This window comes from Ornithorhynchus anatinus, chromosome 1 (assembly GCF_004115215.2).
Source record: "Ornithorhynchus anatinus isolate Pmale09 chromosome 1, mOrnAna1.pri.v4, whole genome shotgun sequence".
NCBI classification, from domain to species: Eukaryota; Metazoa; Chordata; class Mammalia; order Monotremata; family Ornithorhynchidae; genus Ornithorhynchus; species Ornithorhynchus anatinus.
The window spans coordinates 184052090-184072909 of record NC_041728.1 but is presented as its reverse complement, the minus strand read 5'-3'; the positions used below and the strand labels follow the sequence as shown (position 1 = coordinate 184072909).

The following is a 20820-nucleotide window of genomic DNA, read 5'->3' as shown; positions in this document are numbered from 1 at the left end:
ACTTAGGACAGGGCTCGGCACATAGTAAGTGCTTAACAAATAGCAACATTGTTATTATTAATGGTAGCAGTAATACTAGCAGCAGTAGTAATAGTCAGAGCATAGTAATAACAGTAATAATGATGATGGTATTTGTTAAGCGCTTACTATGTGCTGAGCACTGTTCTAAGCGCTGGTAGCAGAAGTACTAACAGTAGTTGTAATAATACCAGTAGAATTACCAGTGGTAGTAATAATAATAATAATAATAAGTAATAGACAAGCAGCATGGCTCAGTGGAAAGAGCCCAGTCATAAGAGTCAGCGGTCTAATCCTTGCTCCGCCACCTGTCAGCTGTGTGACTTTGGGCAAGTCACTTAACTTCTTGGTGCCTCAGTGACCTCATCTGGAAAATGGGGATTAAGACTGTGAGCCTCACATGGGACAACCTGAATACCTTGTATCTACCCCAGCGCTTAGAACAGTGCTTGGCACATAGTAAGCCCTTAAAAAATAGCAACTTTATTATTATTATAATTCATTCATCCAATCGTATTTATTGAGGGCTTACTGTATGCAGAGCACCGTACTAAGTCCTTGGGAGAATACGATATAACAATAAGCAGATAATAATAGGAAGAGTAACTGTGGTATTTTTTAAGCACTTCCTATGTCCATTCATTCAATTGTCTTTATTGAGCGCTTACTATGTGCAGAGCACCGTACTAAGCGCTTGGAATGTACAATTCGGCAACAGATAGAGACCATCCCCTCCCAACGACGGGCTCACAGTCTAAACAGAGAAGCAGCATGGCTCAGTGGAAAGAGCACGGGCTTTGGAGTCAGAGGTCATGGGTTCGAATCCTGACTCAGCCACTTGTCAGCTATGTGACCGTGGGCAAGTCACTTCACTTCTCGGTGCCTCAGTTACCTCATCTGTAAAATGGGGATGAAGACTGTGAGCCCAACGTGGGACAACCTGATTCCACTATGTCTACCCCAGCGCTTAGAACAGTGCTCGGCACATAGTAAGCGCTTAACAAATACCAACATTATTATTAAACGGGGACCAGGCATTGTACTAAGCGATGGAGTGGATACAAAGGAACTGAGTTGGACGTCGTCCCTGTCCCATATAGGAGTCACAGTCTTCATTCTCATTTTCCAGATGAGGTAACTGAGGCCCAGAGAAGTGAAGTGACTTGCCCAAGGTCACACAACAGACAAGCGGCGGAACTGGGATTAGAACCCAAAAGTCAGACACACTCCCAGGCCCATGCTCTATCCACTGGGCCACGCTGCTCTCGGGACCAGTACCCTATTTATTTTGTAAATGAGATGTACGTCCCCTTGATTCTATTTATCTTGATGATGTCTTGTTTTTGTTTTGTTCTCTTTCGCTTTGCTGTCTGCCTCCCCCATTTCGACTGTGAGCCCATCATTGGGCAGGGATTGTCTCTATCTGTTGCCCAATTGCCCATTCCAAGTGCTTAGTACAGTGCTCTACACATAGTAAGCGCTCAATAAATACTATTGAATGAATGAATGAATAGTAGCAGTAGTGGTAATAATAATAATGGTATTTGTTAAGCGCTTACTATGTGCCAGGCACTGTACTAAGCGCTGAAGTAGATATAAGCAAATAGGGTTGGGCACAGTCCCTGCCCGATATAGGGCTCACAGACTTATTCCCCATTTTACAGATGAGGTAACTGAGGCCCAGAGAAGTGAAATGACTTACCCAAGACCTAGTAGTATGATTATTCTACTGCCCTTTGGCCTTCTCCTCTACCCGACCGCTATACTTTTCCATCTTTATTGACTCCCATGCCCTTTTCCCTAACATCTGTTTCAGGGATTTAACTCCCTCCTCAACGCCTTAGAGAAGCAGCGTGGCTCAGTGGAAAGAGCCCGGGCTTGGGAGTCAGAGGTCATGGGTTCGAATCCCAGCTCCGCCACTTGTCGGCTGTGTGACTGTGGGCAAGTCACTTCACTTCTTTGTGCCTCAGTGACCTCATCTGTAAAATGGCGATTAAGACTGTGAGCCTCATGTGGGACAACCTGATTACCCTGTATCTACCCCAGCGCTTAGAACAGTGCTTGGCATATAGTAAGCGCTTAACAAATACCAACATTATTATCATTAACGCCCCCTTCCCCCCAGCCCTCCTAGCCCTTGCCCCTAGTGACCTGACCACAAAATCTATCGGGAAAATTGAAATCGTCAAGCATGTTTTCCCTAAAATCTCCCTTGTTTTTTTCCCGTTCCCCCGCTCCCTCCAGCTCCTTCCTCTTGCCCCTTCTCTGACTCTCCCATCTTTTCCAGCAGCGTCTCAAAAGATGTCCCGCTTTCTCTCAAAATCCATCCCTTACTCTTTGCGTTCCTTGGCAGTTTATCAAAACACTCACCTCCTCCCTTCTTCCCTCCCTGACTGCCACTTGCAACCATTCACTCTCCAATGGCTTCTTCCCTGCTGCTTTCAAACAGAAGCAGTGTGACTTAGTGGAAAGACCCCGGGTTTGGAAGTCAGGGGTCGTGGGTTCTAATCCCGGCTCCCTCCTTTGTCAGCTGTGTGACTTTGGGCAAGTCACTTCACTTCTCAGTGTCTCAGTTACCTCATCTGTAAAATGAGGATTAAGAAAGTAAGCCCCACGTGGGACAACCTCGTTACCTTCTATCTCCCCCAGTGCTTAGAACAGTTCTTGACACATAGTAAGTAATTAACAAATACTACCATTATTATTCAAACCTGCTCATGTCTCCCCTCTCCTAAAAACAACCCTCCTTTGACCCCACAGCTCCCTCCAGCTATCGCTCCATCTCCTACCATTTCTCTCCAAGCTCCTCGAGTGAGTTGTCAACTCCCACTGCCTTCACTTCCTCTCCTCCTTGACCATCCCCCCCCCCCCCCAAAATCTGGCTTCCACCTCCTTCACACCACAGAAACCACCCTCTCAAACACCAATGATCTCCACCGTGCCAAATTCACTGGCTTTTACTCCAACCTAATCCTCCTTGACCTCTTAGCTGCCTTCGACACTGTGGCCCACCCCCTTCTCCCGGACACATTATCCAACTTTGGCTTCACGGACACCATTCTCTCCTGGTTCTCCTCCTGGCTCTCTGGCTGCTCATTCTCTGTCTTTTTTGTGGGCTCCTCCTCTGCCTCCCACCCCCTAAATGTGGGGGTCCTTCAAGGCTCCTTCTATTCTCCATCTACACCCACTCCCTTGGAGAACTCATTCGCTCCCACCGCTTCAGCTCCCATCTCTACGAGGATGATTCCCAAATCTCCCTCTCCAGCCCTGATCTCTCTCTTTCTCTGCAATTTCACATTTCCACCTGCCTTCAGGACATTTCCACTTGGATGTCCTCCCGTCACCTCAAACTTTACCTGTCCAAAACAGAACTCCTCATCTTCCCACCCAGACCCTGCATCCCTTCTGCCGCTTCCCCACTGGTGTAGACACCACCATCGCCCTCCCTGTCTCAGAAGCCCACAATCTCCTTTTGTGAGGGAAGGAACGTTAGCCTAGTTTATGGTGAGGAGTTTCTTTTTGATGTGGGGGTGATGGTCAACCACTGGAGGGTCTCGAGGCGTGGGCAGATGTGGACTGAATTGTTTTGTAGAAAAATGATTTGGGCAGCAAAGTGAAGTATGGACTGGAGTGGAAAGAGACAGGAGGCAGGGAGGTCAGCGTCTCTCTGTCTCTCCTGGGCTGGTCTTTCTCTGTTTTTTTTTTTTAATGGTACTTGATAAGCACTTATATGCCAGGCACTGTGCTAAATGCTGGGGTCAATACAAGATAATCAGGTGGGTTACCTGCCACTTGTCAGCTGTGTGACTGTGGGCAAGTCACTTAACTTCTCTGTGCCTCAGTTACCTCATCTGTAAAATGGGGATTAACCGTGAGCCTCACGTGGGATGACCTGATGACCCTGTATCTCCCCCAGCGCTTAGAACAGTGCTCTGCACATAGTAAGCGCTTAACAAACACGAATATTTTCTTTTTTTTTTGTGGGGCATTTTAAATCTTTTTTTAATGATATTTGTTAAGTGTTTACTTGTGCCAGTCACTGAACTAAGCACTGGGGTGGATACAAACAAAGCGGGTTGGACACAGTCCAAGTCCCACATGGGGCTCACAGTCGTAATCCCCATCTTACAGATGAGGGAACTGAGGCACAGAGAACTCAAGTGACTTGCCCAAGTTCATACAGAGGACAAGTGGCAGAGGTGGGACTGTCTCCACCTCTTTTGTTTCTTCCCCCTGGACTTATCTGCGCATAGTAAGCGCTTAACAAATACCAACATTATTATAATTATTATCTCTTTCTCTCTGGACTTTTCTCTTTGTCTCTGGCCCTGTCTGCCTGTCTCTCTCTCTAGGCTTGTTGCTCTGTCTCTCTAGACTTTTCTCTGTCTCTTCCTGGGCATGTCTCTCGAGCTCTGGCCACTCCAAGGGGACTCGGGCTGCCGATTGGCATCTTTGGCCTTTCAATCCGGCTCTCTCTTTCCCATCCTCTTCCCACGAGCCCCGCAAACCTTCCACCCCCAGTGGGTGCTCTGCAGACCCCCGCCAAGGTACAGAGTGGTGAAAGTCTGCCGCAAGTGGGGAGGGGATGTACCTAGAGTGTCAGCTCGTTGTGGGCAGGAAATGTGTCTATTCATTGTTTTAGTGGAAAGAGCACGGGCTTGGGAGTCAGAGGTCATGGGTTCGAATCCCGGCTCTGCCACTTGTCAGCTGTGTGACTGTGGGTAAGTCACTTCACTTCTCTGAGCCTCAGCTGTAAAATGGGGATGAAGCCTGTGAGCCTCACGTGGGACAACCTGATGACCCTGTATCTACCCCAGCGCTTAGAACAGTGCTCTGCACATAGTAAGCGCTTAACAGATATCAACATTATTATTATTATATTGTCCTTTTCCAAAGTACAGTGCTCGGCACACAGTCGGCGCTCAGTAAATATGATTGAATGAATGGAGCGCGCTGTGGTGGGGAAGGGATGGAGCGCGCTGTGTAGGGGAGGGTCTGGAGCGCGCTGTAGAGGGGAAAGGATGGAAAGTGCTGTAGTGGGGAGGAGCTGGAGCGCGTTATGGTGGGGAAAGGATGGAGAACGTTGTGGGGGGGAAGGGTTGGAGCGCGTTGTGTTGGGGAAGGGATGGAGCGTGCCGTAGTGGGGGGCTGGAGAGCGTTGTAGTGGAGAAGGGATAATAATAATAATATTAATACTATTGGTATTTGTTAAACACTTACTATGTGCCAAGCACTGTTCTAAGCCCTGGGTAGATACAGGGTAATCAGGTTGTCCCATATAAGGCTCCCAGTCTTCATCCCCATTTTACAGATGAGGTAACTGAGGCCCAGAGAAGTGAAGTGACTTGCCCACGGTCACACAGACGACAAGCGGCGGAATCGGGATTAAAACCCATGACCTCTGACTCCCAAGCCCGGGCTCTTTCCACTGGGCCACGCTGCTTTTCTAGGAGCGCTCTGTGTAGGGGAGGGGCTGGAGCGCGTTGTGGTGGGGAAGGGAGGGAGCGCGCTGTAGTGGGGGGCTGGAGCGCGCTGTTGTGGAGAAGGGATGGAGCGCGTTGTGGTGGAGAAGGGATGGGGCTCGTTGTGGTGGCGCGGGGATGGAGTGCGATGTGGTGGGGAGGGGTTGGAGCCCGTTGTAGTCGAGAAGGGATGGAGCGCGCTGTGGTAATGCTGATGATGGTACTTGCTAAGTGCTTACTACGTGCCAAGCACTGTTCTAAGCGCTGGGGTAGATACAAGATCATCAGGTTGTCCCAGGTGGGGCTCACAGTCTTCACCCCCATTTTACAGAGGTGGTCACTGAGGCCCAGAGAAGTAAAGTGACTTGCCCAAAGTTACACAGCTAAGTGGCAGAGCCGGGATTAGAACCCACGACCTCTGACTCCCAACTCCGGGCTCTTTTCACTAAGCCCCGCTGCTTCTCTAGTAGTGGGGAAGGGACTGGAGTGCGCTGTAGTGGAGAGGGGATGGGGCGCGTTGTGGTGGGGGAAGGGCCGGAGAGCGCTGTGCCGGGGGCGGGCGAGAGGTGGGGGGCAGGGGTAGGTCTGGAGGGTGCTGTGGGAATGGGAATGATGGGCCACTTGTCAGCTGTGTGACTGTGGGCAAGTCACTTCACTTCTCTGGGCCTCAGTTCCCTCATCTGTAAAATGGGGATTAACTGTGAGCCTCACGTGGGACAACTTGATGACCCTGTATCTCCCCCAGCGCTTAGAACAGTGCTCTGCACCTAGTAAGCGCTTAACAAATACCAACATTATTATAATTTGTTAAGCGCTTACTATATGCCTAGCACTGTTCTAAGCACTGTGGTAGATACAAACAAGGTAATCAGCTTGCCCCACGTGGGGCTCACAGTCTTAATCCCCATTTTCCTGATGAAGTAACTGAGGCCCAGAGAAGAATAATAATAATAATAATGTTGGTATTTGTTAAGCGCTTACTATGTGCACAGCACTGTTCTAAGCGCAGGGGTAGATGCAGGGTCATCCGGTTGTCCCACCTGAGGCTCCCAGTCTTCATCCCCTTTTGACAGATGAGGTCACTGAGGCCCAGAGAAGTGAAGCGACTTGCCCAAGGTCACACAGCGGACAAGCGGCGGAGCCGGAATTCGAACCCACAAGCTCTGACCGCCAAGCCCGCGCTCCACTAAGCCACGCTGCCGTGGGGGCTGGGGGAGGGTCTGGAGCAGGCTGTGTGTGGCGGGGAGGGGTGGTCTGCCAGCCGCTCGGCCCCCTGCCCGCTTCCAAATGGGCAGAAGGGATTCCTGGCAGAGCAGCTGCGGGCTGAATTGGGCGGTGGGCTCCCGCAGCACGGCCCCCCCGGCAACGCCCGCCAGCCTTGTGCCGGGGCCCCCTGCGCGGACATTAGTGGCACCGCGGGGACCCCGCTGGTCAGTTCGGAATCCTTGCAAATCTCCAGCGGTTGTGCCCATCCACCTCCATATCACATAGAAGCCCCCCACCATTGACTTTAAAGCTCTCCCTCAGCTCGCCCCCTCCTCCCTCACCTCCCTCCCGTCCTTCTCCGTCCCAGCCCGCACACTCCGCTCCTCTGTCGCCGCTCACCTTCTCCCTGGGCCTCCATCTCTCCCGTCTCGCCTCCGACCCCCGGCCCACGTCCCGCCTCTGGCCCGGAACGCCCTCCCTCCTCGAATCCCACAGACAACCATTTTCCCCCCGCTTCAAAACCTTACTGAAGGCCCATCTCCTCCGAGAGGCCTTCCCGGACTAAACCGTGCTTTTCCTCCTCTCCCACTCCCTTCCGCGTCGTCCTGCCTCGCTTCCTTTGCTCTTCCCCCCTCTCTCCCCACCCCATAGCACTTATAATAATAACGATAATAATGATGCTGATATTACTATATGCCAAGCACCGTTCTAAGCTCTGGGGTGGATACAGGGTAATCAGGTTGTCCCTCGTGGGGCTCACAGGCTTCATCCCCACTTGACAGATGAGGGAACTGAGGCCCCGGAGAAGTGAAGTGACTCGTCCAAGGTCACGCAGCAGACAAGTGGCGGAACTGGGATTAGAACCCATGATCTCCTGACTCCCAGCCATTACCCTATGCTGCTTCCCACGGTGTCCCTTAAGAACGCCCGTCCCCCCGACCGGGACCCCTCCCCACTTAATCCCCTTCCCTCATCCCACTCCCCCAGCCGTTGCAGGCAGAGCTTGCCCTGGCGAGTCCCCCCTCCGGCCTCTTGGCCGCCCCTGATGCCAACCAATCTTGTGTTTGGCTTTGCGGGAAGCGGAGGGAGCTGGGAAGGACCCCCAAGGATCAAGGATCCCCGGGTGGGCGGGGGCAGGTGGAATGGGTTGAGAGGCCGGGAGGGTTGAGTTGGGGGTCCCAAGAGCATGACGGGGGAGGGGTGGGCGGCAGGCAGGGGACTACAGGTGGAAGAGGTTCCCTTGAGAAGCAGCGTGGCCTAGAGGATAGAGTAAGGGCAGGGAGTCCTCCACTTGTTTGCCATATGACCTTGGTTAAGTCACTTCTCTTCTCTGGGCCTCAGTTTCCTCATCCGTAAAGTGGGGATTAAGGCTGTGAGCCCCGTGTGGGACAGAGACTGTGTCCAACCCAGTGTCCCTCTAGACTGTAAGCCCGCTGTGGGTAGCGATTGTCTCTCTTTATTACTGTAGTGGACTTTCCAAACGCTTAGTCCAGTGCTCTGCACATAATAATAATAATGAGGGTATCTGTTAAGCGCTTTCTCTGCGCCAAGCACGGTTCTAAGCACTGAGCACTGTTCTAAGCGCTCAATAAACGTGAGTGAATGAATAATCTTGTACCTACCCCAGCACTTAGAACAGTGCCTGGCACGTAGTAAGCGCTTAACTAATACCATTATTATTATTATCGTTGTTACCGGGATAGTCGGCTTCTGGATCAGGAAAAATTTCTGGAGCCGAGGACTGGCCCTCCCTGGCCCTCCTGTTCAGTCGGGCTTGAAACGGATTTGAAACAGAGGAGGAGCGGGAAGAAGGGGGTGAGGAGGGAGAGGAGGAGGAGAAATCGGAACACCGCTTCATCCACCAATCCCGGATGATGGGGAATGGGGCTAAATCTCTCCCCGGAAGGCCGGGAGAGGAAGGGGGTGCTGACCGCTGATTGGCTAAGGGTGGTTAGAATTCCAGGTTTTCTCTCCCAGCCTTCAGTCTCGACTATCCCACTTCCCACCTAGTGACCTAGCCCCATCCTCTCCAATTCCAGGAGATGAGACCCCAAGGAGGTGGATTTCTGCCCCCCCTTCCCATTCCCGAGGGGATCTCCTTCCCTCCTCCCCCACCATATGCAGAGATAGACAGGGGCCAACGAGAGTGATCCGGGGGACGGATAGAGCAGTCGGATGGAAACAGGACACTGCAGCCTGGGATGGAGTAGGCCTGGAGTTTATAGAAGCAGCAACGGTGGACAGGGTGGACACGATGTTCCCCAAATCCCCTCCCCCCAGGACGAGGGACCCCCCCCCCCAACTGGAGCTTCAGCAGGGGCAGAACCAAAGAGGAGACCTCGGTGTCCCCGGATCACGTCGGCTAACCGGCTCCACTGCTGGAACCTGAACCTCCGTACGCTACTGATGGAAATCCAGACATCAGGTTCACCTGGTCCATCTCAAACCCACCCTCCCCTGCTGGCTCTAACTGCCCTCTCCACCTCCCGGCAACATTATTTCTCCATCCCCATTGATTCCCATTTCCACCCAACAACATTAGCGGAAAGGCTCAGTGGAAAGAGCCCGGGCTTGGGAGTCAGAGGTCAAGGGTTCCAATTCCGGCTTTGCCATTTATCAGCTGTGTGACTTTGGGCAAGCCACTTAACTTCTCTGGGCCTCAGTTACCTCATCTCAAAAACGGCGATTAAATCTGTGAGCTCCATGTGGGACGACCTGATTACCTTGTACCGACCCAAGCGCTTAGAACAGTGCTTGGCACATGGTAAGCACCTAACAAATACCATCAGCAGCGTCATCATCTTTCTCACTGACTCTCATCTTCTCCCAGAATCATCATTTAGAGAAGGAGCGAGGCTCAGTGGAAAGAGCCTGGGCTTGGGAGTCAGAGGTCATGGGTTCGAATGCCGGCTCTGCCACTTGTCAGCTGTGTGACTTTGGGCAAGTCACTTAACTTTTCTGTGCCTCAGTTCCCTCGTCTGTAAAATGGGGACGAAGACTGTGAGCCTCATGTGGGACAACCTGATTACCCTGTATCTCCCCCAGCGCTTAGAACAGTGCTCTGCACATAGTAAGCGCTTAACAAATACCAACATTATTATTTCTCCTTCCTCATTGACTCCCATCTCCTCCCAGAAACATTACTTTTGCCTCCTGAGGTACAGGGTCATTAGGTTGTCCCACGGCGGTGGTGGGGGCTCACAGTCTTAATCCCCATTTTACAGATGAGGGAACTGAGGCCCAGGAAAGGGAAGTGACTTGCCCAAAGTCACACAGCTGACAAGTGGCGGAGCGGGATTAGAACCCACGACCTCTGACTCCCAGGGCCGGGCTCTTTCCACTAAGCCACGCTGGACTCCCATCTCCTCCCAACAACATTACTTTTCCTTTTTAAATTCACTTGGATCCATGGCCTTTGGGCATTTGTTATAAGCCCCACCCTTAAACCCCCAGCACTTCTGTACATATGTATAAATTGCATATTATAAATGATTTATTTATATTTGTGTCTGTTTCCCCTTCTAGACGTGTCTGGCAGCTCTGTTATATTGGACTCTCCCAAGCACTTACTACAGTGCTCTGGAAATACTAAGCGCTCACGGGCTTGGAGGCAGAGGTCATGGGTTCGAATCCCGGCTCTGCCACTAGTCAGCTGTGTGACTGTGGGTAAGTCACTTCACTTCTCTGTGCCTCAGTTACCTCATCTGTAAAACGGGGATGAAGACTGTGAGCCTCAGGTGAGACAACCTGATGACCCTGTATCTCCCCCAGCACTTAGAACAGGGCTCTGCACATAGCAAGCACTTAAATACCAACATTATTATTATTATTAAATTGACTGACTCCCATCTCTTCGTAGCAACATTTCTCCATCCTTATTGACTCCCATGCTCGTTCCCCATGCCAGCTGTTGCAGACATTTAACTCCCTCTTCAAGCCCGCTGCCCACCCCGTGCCCCACAAACCTCCCGCCGCCTAATCTCTTGCCCCTAATGACCTTGCCACGGACTTTGTGGAGAAAATTGAAACCATCTGGCGTGATCTCCCTAAAATCTCCTCTGTAGTCCCTCCCTCCTCCCGCACCCTCTTTGACGCTTCCATCTTTCCCAGCAATAGCAATCAGGGGTATCTACTGAGTGCTTTCTGTGTGCAGTGCACTCTACTAAGCACTAAGGAGAGGACAGTGCAATAGAGTTGGTGGACAGGTTCCCTGACCATAAAGAGCTTACGATCTAGAGGGGACACAGGTATTAAAATAAAGTTATGGACATGTACTTAAGTACTGTGAGGCTGAAGGTGGGCCGAATATCAAGTTCTGAAAGAGGCAAGATCTAAGTTCAAGAAATGACACAGTAGGGAGGTGGGGGGAGGGGAGATGAGGGTTTAGTTGGAGAAAACATCTTGGAGGAGATGGGATTTTAAGAGTAATAATGGCGGTATTTGTTAAGCGCTTACTATATGCAGAGCACTGTTCTAAGCGCTGGGGGATACAAGTTGATCAGGTTGTCCCACGTGGGGCTCACGGTTTTAATCCCCCTTTTACAGATGAGGTAACCGAGGCACAGGGAAGTTAAGCGACTTGCCCGAAGTCACACAGCCGACAAGCGGCGGAGCTGGGATTCGAACCCATGACCTCTGTCTCCCAAGCCCGGGCTCTTAGGAAATCATAGAGGTAAAATAGGAGGGGGTGAGCTGATCGAGTGATTTTAGGCCAACAGCTAGGAGTTTCTGTTTGATACGGAGGTGGACGGACAACCGCAGGAGGCTCTTGAGGAGTGGAGAGACGTGGGCTGAACCTTCTTGTAGAAAAATAACCCGAGCAGCAGAGTGAAATACGGACTGGAGTGGGGAGAGACAGGAGGCAGGGGAGTCAGAGAGGAGGCTGTTACAGGAATCAAAGCGGGGTAGAATAAGGGCTTGGATCCGCATGGTAGCAATTTGGATGGAGAAGAAGGGCGGATTTTAGTGATGCTGTAAAGGTAGAACCAATAGGATTTGGCGACAGAAGAGACTTTCCATCTCCTTTCAAAATCCACCCCCTCCCCTTGGGCCTCCATCCCCATCCAAAATACTTTCCCCCTCCCTTCTTCCCTCCCTGATCACCATCTTCAACTATTCACGCTCCACATTCTCCTTCCCCACTGGTTTCAAACATGCTCATGTCTCTCCTACCCTAAAAACAAAAAACAAACCCCTCCCTCGACCCCATGGCTTCCTCCAGTTATCACCCCATCTCCCTCCTACCTTTTCTCTCCAGATTCCTTGAGTGAGTTGTCCACACCTGCTGCTTTCACATTCCTCTCCACCAGTTCTCTGCTTGACTCCCTCCAATCTGGCTTCCGTCCCTTTCGTTCCACAGAAACCGCCCTCCCAAAGGTCACCAATGTTCTTCTTCTTGCCAAATCCTCTGGCCTCTACTCCATCCTAATCCTCCTCAACCTCTGAGGCGGTCTTTGACGCTTTGATGCCGTGGACCACCTCCTTCTCCTAGACACATTATCCAACCTTGGCTTCACCGACACTGTCCTCTCCCGGTTCTCCTCCTCGCTCTCTGGCCACTCCGTGTCCTTCGTGGGCTCCTCCTCTGCCTCCCACCCCCTCACTGTGGGGGTCCCTCAAGGCTCAGTTCCCGGCCTCCTATTCTCCATCTACACCCTCTCCTTGGAGAACTCTTTCGCTCCCGTGCCTCGACTCCCACCTCTATGCGGATGATTCTCAAATCTCCCTCTCCAGCCCTGCTCTCTCTCCTTCTCTGCAATTTCACATTTCCTCCTGCCTTCAGAATATCTAATAATACTGATAATAATGACGATGGCATTTGTGAAGGGCTTACCATCAGCCAAGCACTGTTCTAAGCGCTGGGGTAGATAGTAGGTTAACAGGTTGTCCCACGTGGGGCTCACAGTCTTAATCCCCATTTTACAAATGAGGTAACTGAGGCACAGGGAAGGGAAGCGACTTGCTCAAAGTCACACAGTCGTCAAGGGTCGGAGTTGCGATTAGAACCCGCGACCTTTGACTCCCAAGACCGTGCTCTTTCCACTAAGCAACACTGCTTCTCTACCGGGATGTCCCGCCGACACCTCAAACTTACCACACCGAGACAGAGCGCCTCATCTTCCCCCCCACCCGTTCTCTCCTCCTTGAAGACAACACCACCTGTCGTCGAAGACAACACCACCCCCTGCCCTGCTTCACAAGTCCGGGATACTGACATTATTTTGACTCATCTGTCCCCTTTCATTGACATATTCAATCTGTCACCAGATGCTTTCAGTTCTATTTTCACCACATTTCCAGAATCTGTCCCTTCCCCTGATCCAAATGCTTATCCTATTCCACCTCTTCTACTGCATCAGCCTCCTTGCTGATCTCTCCCCACTCCAGTCCATAATTCACTCTGCTGCCCGGAACTTTTCCCTAAAAAGTCATTCCGTGCACGTTTCTCCTCAAAAACCCCCAATGATTGTCCATCTATCTCTGCATCAAGCAGAAACTCCTTATCATTAATTTAAGGCACACGATCAGTTCTCTCTCTCATTAATTTAAGGCACACGATCAGTTCTCTCCCTCCGCCGTAACCTGGGTCACTGGGAGAGAGTCATCGGATGGTGCGTTCTGTGCTCCGCGCACAGTAAGTGCTCAAGAAATGCCGCTGAGTGACTGAGAAGGGAGAGAGTTAGGGGTGTTGGAAGCAGCGTGGCTCAGTGGAAAGAGCACGGGCTTTGGAGTCAGAGATCATGCGTTCGAATCCCGGATCTGCCACTTGTCAGCGGTGTGACTTTGGGCGGGTCGCTTCACTTCTCTGTGTCTCAGTTACCTCATCTGTAAAATGGGGATGAAGACTGCGAGCCCCACGTGGGACAACCTGATTCCCCTGTGTCTACCCCAGCGCTTAGAACAGTGCTCTGCACATAGTCAGCGCTTAACAAATACCAACATCATTATTATTCCGGGGGAGAGTCAGGGATGGAGAGGGGAGAGTCGGGGGGCGGGATGGTCCACGCTGGGACAGTGGGGGAAAGTCAGGGAGTGGGATGGTCCATGCTGGGACACTGGGGAAAAGTCAGCGTGTGGAATGGTTCCTATGGTGTTGACAGAGTCCCGGGTGGACGGACCTGGGGCGGACGGACCCTACGGTGAACGGGCCCTGGAGTGACCCCGGTATTTCCACTGCCGAGATGCTGAAGGCTTACTTACCTCTAGATGCGTCCAGGCCTGGTTCCCCTTTCTGTCCTTTGTCACCCGGGATCCCGTTGGCCCCCTGAAGTCCGGGGGCCCCATGGGCCCCAGAAAGACCTTCGAGTCGGAGAGAACAGCCGTGAGAATCTCATCAGTTAACCCTCCCCCCGCCGCTCCCACCCTCCGCGCCGAGGCCGGAGTCGCGTTCCCCACTCGTCTCCCGGCTGCTGGGCGATTCGGGGAGGTGGCTGTGCCTCTCTGGGCCGAGACTCTCCACTTGTACACAGACCCTGGCCCCACCTGTGCTGATATGAACTTGATCTGCGGCCTTTGGACATTTGATGTTCACCCCAACTCCGCAGCCCTTATGTACCTAGCTTTAAATTATATAGCGTACATTATAAATGACATTTATTCATAGTAATGTCTGTCTCTCCCTCTAGACTTTAAGCCCGTTATGGGCAGGGGATGTTTCTGTTGAGTCATTCATTCATTCATTTGTTCGTATTTATTGAGCGCTTACTGTGTGCAGAGCACTGTACTAAGTGCTTGAGACGTACAATTAGGCAACAAATAGAGACAATCCCTGCCCACAAAAGGCTCATAGTCTGGGTGTGTGTGTGTGTGTGTGTGTGAGAGAGAGAGAGAGAGAGATAAGGCTTTGGAGTCAGATGTCATGGGTTCGAATCCCGGCTCTGCCACTTGGCAGCTGTGTGACTGTGGGCAAGTCACTTAACTTCTCTGTGCCTCAGTGACCTCATCTGTAAAATGGGGATTAAGACTGTGAGCCCCACGTGGGACAACCTGATTCCCCTGTGTCTACCCCAGTGCTTAGAACAGTGCTCTGCACATAGTAAGCGCTTAACAAATACGAACATTATTATTATAATTCTGCTGTATTCTACTCTCCCAAGCACTTAGAACAGTGCTCTGCATATATTAAGCGTTCAATAAATATCACTGATTGGCTGATTGATTGATAGAGCGCAAGCCTGGAATTCAGAAGGACCTGAGTTCTAGTCTGTGGTCTGTTATCTGCTAAGTGACCTAGGGCAAGTTACTTCACTTCTTTGGGTCTCAGTTCCCTCATCTGTAAAATGGGGATTAAAACTGGGAGCCCCATATGGGATATTCATTCATTCATTCAATCGTATTTACTGAGCACTTACTATGTGCAGAGCACTGGACTAAGCGCTTGGAATGTACGATTCGGCAACAGGTAGAGACATTCCCTGCCCAATAACGGGCTCACAGTCTAAACGGGGGAGACAGCAAAACAAAACAGAACAAAACAAGAAGTCTGGCGTAAATATCATCAAGAGAAATAGAATCATAGAGATATACACATCATTAACAAAATGAATAGAGTAATAAATAATATATACAAATATGCACAGTGCTGTGGGGAGGAGAAGGGGAAGAGCAGAGGGCGGTGAAAGGGGAATGGGGAGGGGAGGAGGAGCAGAGGGAAAGGGAGGGCTCAGTGTGGGAAGGCCTCCTGGAGGAGGTGACCTCTCAGGAGGGCTTTGAAGAGGGGAAGAGAGTTGGTTTGGCAGGTGAGAGGAGGGAGGGCGTTCCAGGTCAGCAGGAGGACCTGGGCCAGGAGTCGACGGCGGGACGGGCGCGAACGAGGGACCGTGAAGAGGTGAGCGGCAGAGGAACGGAGTGTATGAGGTGGGCCGTAGAAGGAGAGAAGGGAGGTGAGGTAGGAGGGGACAAGGGGATGGACCGCTTTGAAGCCAAGAGTGAGGAGTTTTTGTTTCATGCGAAGGTTGATAGGCAACCACTGGAGGTTTTTGAGGAGGGGAGTGACAGGCCCAAAGCTTTTCTGTAGGAAGATGAGCCGGGCAGCGGAATGAAGAATAGACTGGAGTGGGGAGAGACGGGAGGAAGGGAGATCAGAGAGGAGGCTGATAAAATAATCCAGTCGGGATATGATGAGAGCTTGTACCAGCTTGGATGGAGAGGAAGGGGCGGATCTTGGCGATACTGTGAAGGTGAGACGGGCAGGTGTTGGTGACGGATTGGATGTGTGGGGTGAATGAGAGAATGGAGTCAAGGTTGACAGTGAGGTCGCGGGCCTGGGAGACGGGAAGGACGGTTGTGCCATCCTCCGTGACGGGGAAGTCAGGGAGAGGACAGGGCTTGGGAGGGAAGATAAGGAGCTCAGTCTTGGACACGTTGAGTTTGAGGTGGTGGGTGGACATCCCGGTGGAGACGTCCTGAAGGCAAGAGGAGATACGAGCCTGGAGGGAGGGGGAGAGGACGGGGCGGAGATGGAGATTTTGGTGGCATCTGCGTAGAGATGGGAGTCAAAGCCGTGGGAGCAGATGAGTTCACCGAGGGAGTGAGTGTCGATGGAGAACAGAAGGTGACCGAGAACTAACCCTCGAGGAACCCCGACGGTTAGGGGATGGGAGGGGGAGGAGGAGCCCGCGAAAGAGACCGAGAACGAACGGCCAGAGAGATAAGAGGAAAACCGGGAGAGGATGGAGTCCACTGAAGTCAAGGTTGGATAAGGTGTTGAGGAGAAGGGGATGATCGACAAGGTCAAAGGCAGCTGAGAGGTCGAGGAGGATTAGGATAGAGAAGGTGCCGTTGGATTTGGCAAGAAGGAGGTCATAGGTGACTTTTGAGAGGGCCGTTTCGGTGGAGTGGAGGGGGCGGAAGCTAGATCGGAGGGGGTCCAGGAGAGAGTTGGAGTTAACGAATTCAAGGCAGCGAGTGTAGATGACACGTTTAGGAGTTTGGAAAGGAAGGGCAGGAGGGAGATAGGACGATAACTGGAAGGGGAAGTGGGGTCAAGCGAGGGTTTTTTTAGGATGGGGGAGATGGGCCTCCCGGGCTCCATCCATTACGCCACACTGCTTCTCCCATGTGATGATGACTGTGAGCCCCAGGTGGGACAAGAATTACATCCAGACTGACAAACTTGCATATACCCCAGCGCTTAGTACAGTGCCTGGTACGTAGTAAGACCTTAACAAATACCACGATTATTATTATTATTATTATTACTGCTGCTACTATTCCTGCTACTATATGAGAAGCAGCATGGCTCAGTGGCAAGAGTCCGGGCTTGGGAGTCAGAGGCCGTGGGTTTTAATCCCGGCTCCGCCACATGTCTGCTGTGCGACCTCGGCCAAGTCACTTAAACTTCTCTCTGCCTCCGTCACCTCATCTGGAAAATGGGGGTGAAAACTGTGAACCCCACGTGGGACAACCTGATTACTTTGTACTTACCCCAGTGCTTAGAACAGTGCTTGGCACATAGTATATGCTTAACAAATACCATTATTATTATTATTATTATTTCTGCTGTTGTTACTCCAAATACACACACACACACACACTCCTAGCCAGACACATCTGCTTTATCATACAAGCCCTCCTGGCTTGGTTTCCGGGGGTGACTCAATTCCGGTAAAGACACACTCTTATGGCTGCTGGAGGACAAGAATAATAATAATAATAGTAAGTAATAATAATTCTGGCATTTATTAAGCACTTACTATGTGCCAAGCACTCTTCTAAGCGCTGGGGTAGATAGAAGGTCGTCAGGTTGTCCCACAAGAGGCTCACAGTCTCAATCCCCATTTTACAGTTGAGGTCACTGAGGCCCAGAGAAGTGAAGTGACTTCCCCAAGGTCACCCAGCAGACAAGTGGCAGAGCTGGGATTAGAACCCATAACCTTCTGAGTCCCAGCCCCGTGCTCTATCCACTTCACCATGAAGTGCTTAACAAGTACCGAAATTAGAGAAACAGTGTGGTTTAGTGGAAGGAGCATGGGCTTGGGAGTCAGAGGTCATGGGTTCTAATCTTGACTTTGCCACTTGTCAGCTGGGTGACTTTGGACAAGTCACTTAACTTCTCTGTGCCTCAGTTACCTCATCTGTAAAATAAGGATTAATAAGGAGCCTCAAGTGGGACAACCTGATAACCTTGTACCTATCCTGGTGCTTAGAACAGTGCTTGGCACATAGTAAGCGCTGAACAAATGCCATCATCATTATTATTATTATTAATAATAATAATCCTCTAGCAAACTTTCCCCGACAAAGCCCTCGTTTCCTCACTTAATTTGTCCTTCAACTGCCACTTTGGCAGTTCCTCGTCACCTAAGCAACTTGGATATTTTCAACTCCCTTATAGCAGTTATATACAAATAATTCGAGTATTTTTGCCTCTCCCTGTCTGTCATTTAATGTGGTTTCTGTCTCTCTCTGTAGGCCATGTACGGTAATGTCTGTGTCCCCCGTCTGACGTTTACTACAGTGTCCGTCTCCACCTGTCGGACATTTAGATAGTGGCTTAGTGGAAAGAGCCCGGGCTTGGGAGTCAGAGGTCATGGGTTCTAGTCCCGCCTCCGCCACTTGTCTGCTGTGTGACCTCGGGCAAGTCACTTCACTTCTCTGGGCCTCAGTTACCTCATCTGGGAAATGGGGATTAAAGGTGTGAGCCCCGTGTGGGACAACCTGATTACCCTTTATCTACCCCAGTGCTTAGAACAGTGCTTGGCACATAGTAAGTGCTTAATAAATACCAAAATTATTATTATTATTATTTATTGGAGTGTCTGTCTCCCCTGTCTGACATTTACTGTAGGATCGGTCTCCCCCATCTGTCTTTTAGTGCAGTGACTGTCTCCCCTGTCTGTCATTTGCAATACGTGTTTCCACCGTCTATCTTTAATTATAATGCCTGTCTCCCTTTGTCTGTCATTTATCATAGTGTGTCTCCCCCATCTGACATTTATTGTGGTGTCTGTCTCCCCCTGACTGTCATAATAATAATAATAATAATGATAATAATGGTATTTGTTAAGTGCTTACAATGTGCAAAGCACTGTTCTAAGCGCTGTTTCAAGGTGACCAGGTTGTCCCACGTGGGGCTCACAGTTTTAATCCCCATTTTATTCATTCATTCATTCAATAATATTTATTGAGCGCTTACTATGTGCAGAGCACTGTACTAGGCGCTTGGAATGTACAAATCGGCAACAGATAGAGACAGTCCCTGCCCTTTGACGGGCTTACGGTCTAATCGTGGCTTAGTGGAAAGACCCTGGGCTTGGGAGTCAGAGGTCATGGGTTCGAATCCCTGCTCGGCCACTTGTCAGCTGTGTGACTGTGGGCAAGTCACTTCACTTCTCTGTGCCTCAGTGACCTCATCTGTTAAAGGGGGATTAAAACTGTGAGCCTCACGTGGGACAACCTGATTACCCTGTATCTCCCCCAGCGCTTAGAACAGTGCTCGGCACATAGTAAGCGCTTAACAAATACCAACATTATTATTATTATTATTATTATTATTAATCGGGGGAGACGGACAGAAAAGACCAACAGCAATAAATAGAATCGAGGGGAAGAACATCTCATTAAAACAATAGCAGATAAATAGAATCAAGGTGATGTACATCTCATTAACAAAATAAATAGGGTGATGAAGATCTATACAGTCGAGCGGACGAGTGCGGTGCCGAGGGGATGGGATGGGAGAGGGGGAGGAGGAGAGGGAGGGGGGAGAAGAGGGTTTAGCTGCGGAGAGGTGAAGGGGGAGTAGAGGGAGCAGAGGGAGAAGGGGAGCTCAGTGTGGGAAGGCCTCTCGGAGGAGGAGAGCTCTCAGTAAGGTTTTGAAGAGGGGAAGAGAATGAGTTTGGCGGAGGTGAGGAAGGAGGGCCTTCAGGGACAGCGGGAGGACGCGGGCCGGGGGTCGACGGCGGGACGGGCGAGACCGAGGGACGGCGAGGAGGTGGGCGGCGGAGGAGCGGAGCGTGCGGGGTGGGCAGGGGAAAGAGGGAAGGGAGGAGAGGTAGGAAGGGGCGAGGGGATGGACAGCCTTGAGGCCGAGAGTGAAGCCTGGAGTGAGAGAGTGAGAAGTGCCCCATTTTACAGATGGGGCAACTGAGGCACAGAGAAGTCAAGTGACTTGCCCAAAGTCACACAGCTGACAAATGGCTGAGCCGGGATTTGAACCCATGACTTCTGACTCCCAAGCCCGGGCTCTTTCCACTGGGCCACGCTGCTTCTCTTATACATTGTAGATTCTGTCTCCCCGTGTCTGACATTTAGAGTAGGGACTATCTCCCCGTCTCTGTTGTATTGTAGGGTCTGTCTCCCCCCGGTCTGGCATTTAACGTGGCTCAGTGGAAAGAGCACAGGCTTGGGAGCCAGAGGTCGTGGGTTCGAATTCCTGCTGTGCCACTTGTCAGCTGTGTGACTGTTAGCAAGTCACTTCATTTCTTTGTGCCTCAGTTCCCTCATCTGTAAAATAAGGATTAAAACTGTGAGCCTCATGTGGGACAACCCGATGACCCTGTATCTACCCCAACGCTCAGAACAGTGCTCCACACATAGTAAGTGCTTAACAAATATAGCTATTATTTTATTATTATCCCCGATCCTACCAATTATTCAGCACTTGGTATTTATTGAGCTCCTACTGGGTGTGGAGTGCTGTGCTGAGCACTTGATTAGACTGTAAGCCCATCAATGGGCAGGGACTGTCTCTATCTGTTGCTGATTTGTACAATCCAAGTGCTTAGTACAGTGGTCTGCGCATAGTAAGCGCTCAATAAATTCTATTGAATGAATGAACTGCAGGAGGAAGACACCCCGCTGCCCCCCCCCCCCCCGCCCTCCAGGAAAACAGCAGAAGCGATGTGGCCTAATGGATAGTGCCCAGGCTTAGGAGTCAATCAATCACTGGCATTTATTGATCACTTACTGTGTGCCCAGCACCGTACTAAGCAGTCTCAGAGGACCTGGGTTCTAATGCCGCCTGTGTCACCTGTCTGCTGCGTGACCTCGGACAAGTCACTTTGCTTCTCTGGGCCTCACTTCCCTCATCTGTAAAATGGGGATTGGATCCCTGTTTTCCTTATACAGTGAACCCCATGGGGGACAGGGACTGGGTCCGATGTGATGATCTTGTATCCATCCCAGTGCTTGT

General features: G+C 51.0%; 1 protein-coding gene across 1 annotated transcript in view; it reads right to left on the bottom strand.

The window, feature by feature from the left end:
* The window catches only part of MARCO (macrophage receptor with collagenous structure), a 51348-nt gene that overhangs the window by 11415 nt on the left and 19113 nt on the right, over window positions 1-20820 (bottom strand). The window contains exon 7 of the mRNA XM_029069196.2: window positions 13887-13985. Within this exon, the coding sequence (XP_028925029.1) occupies window positions 13887-13985 (99 nt within the window). The remainder of the gene's footprint in view (window positions 1-13886; window positions 13986-20820) is intronic.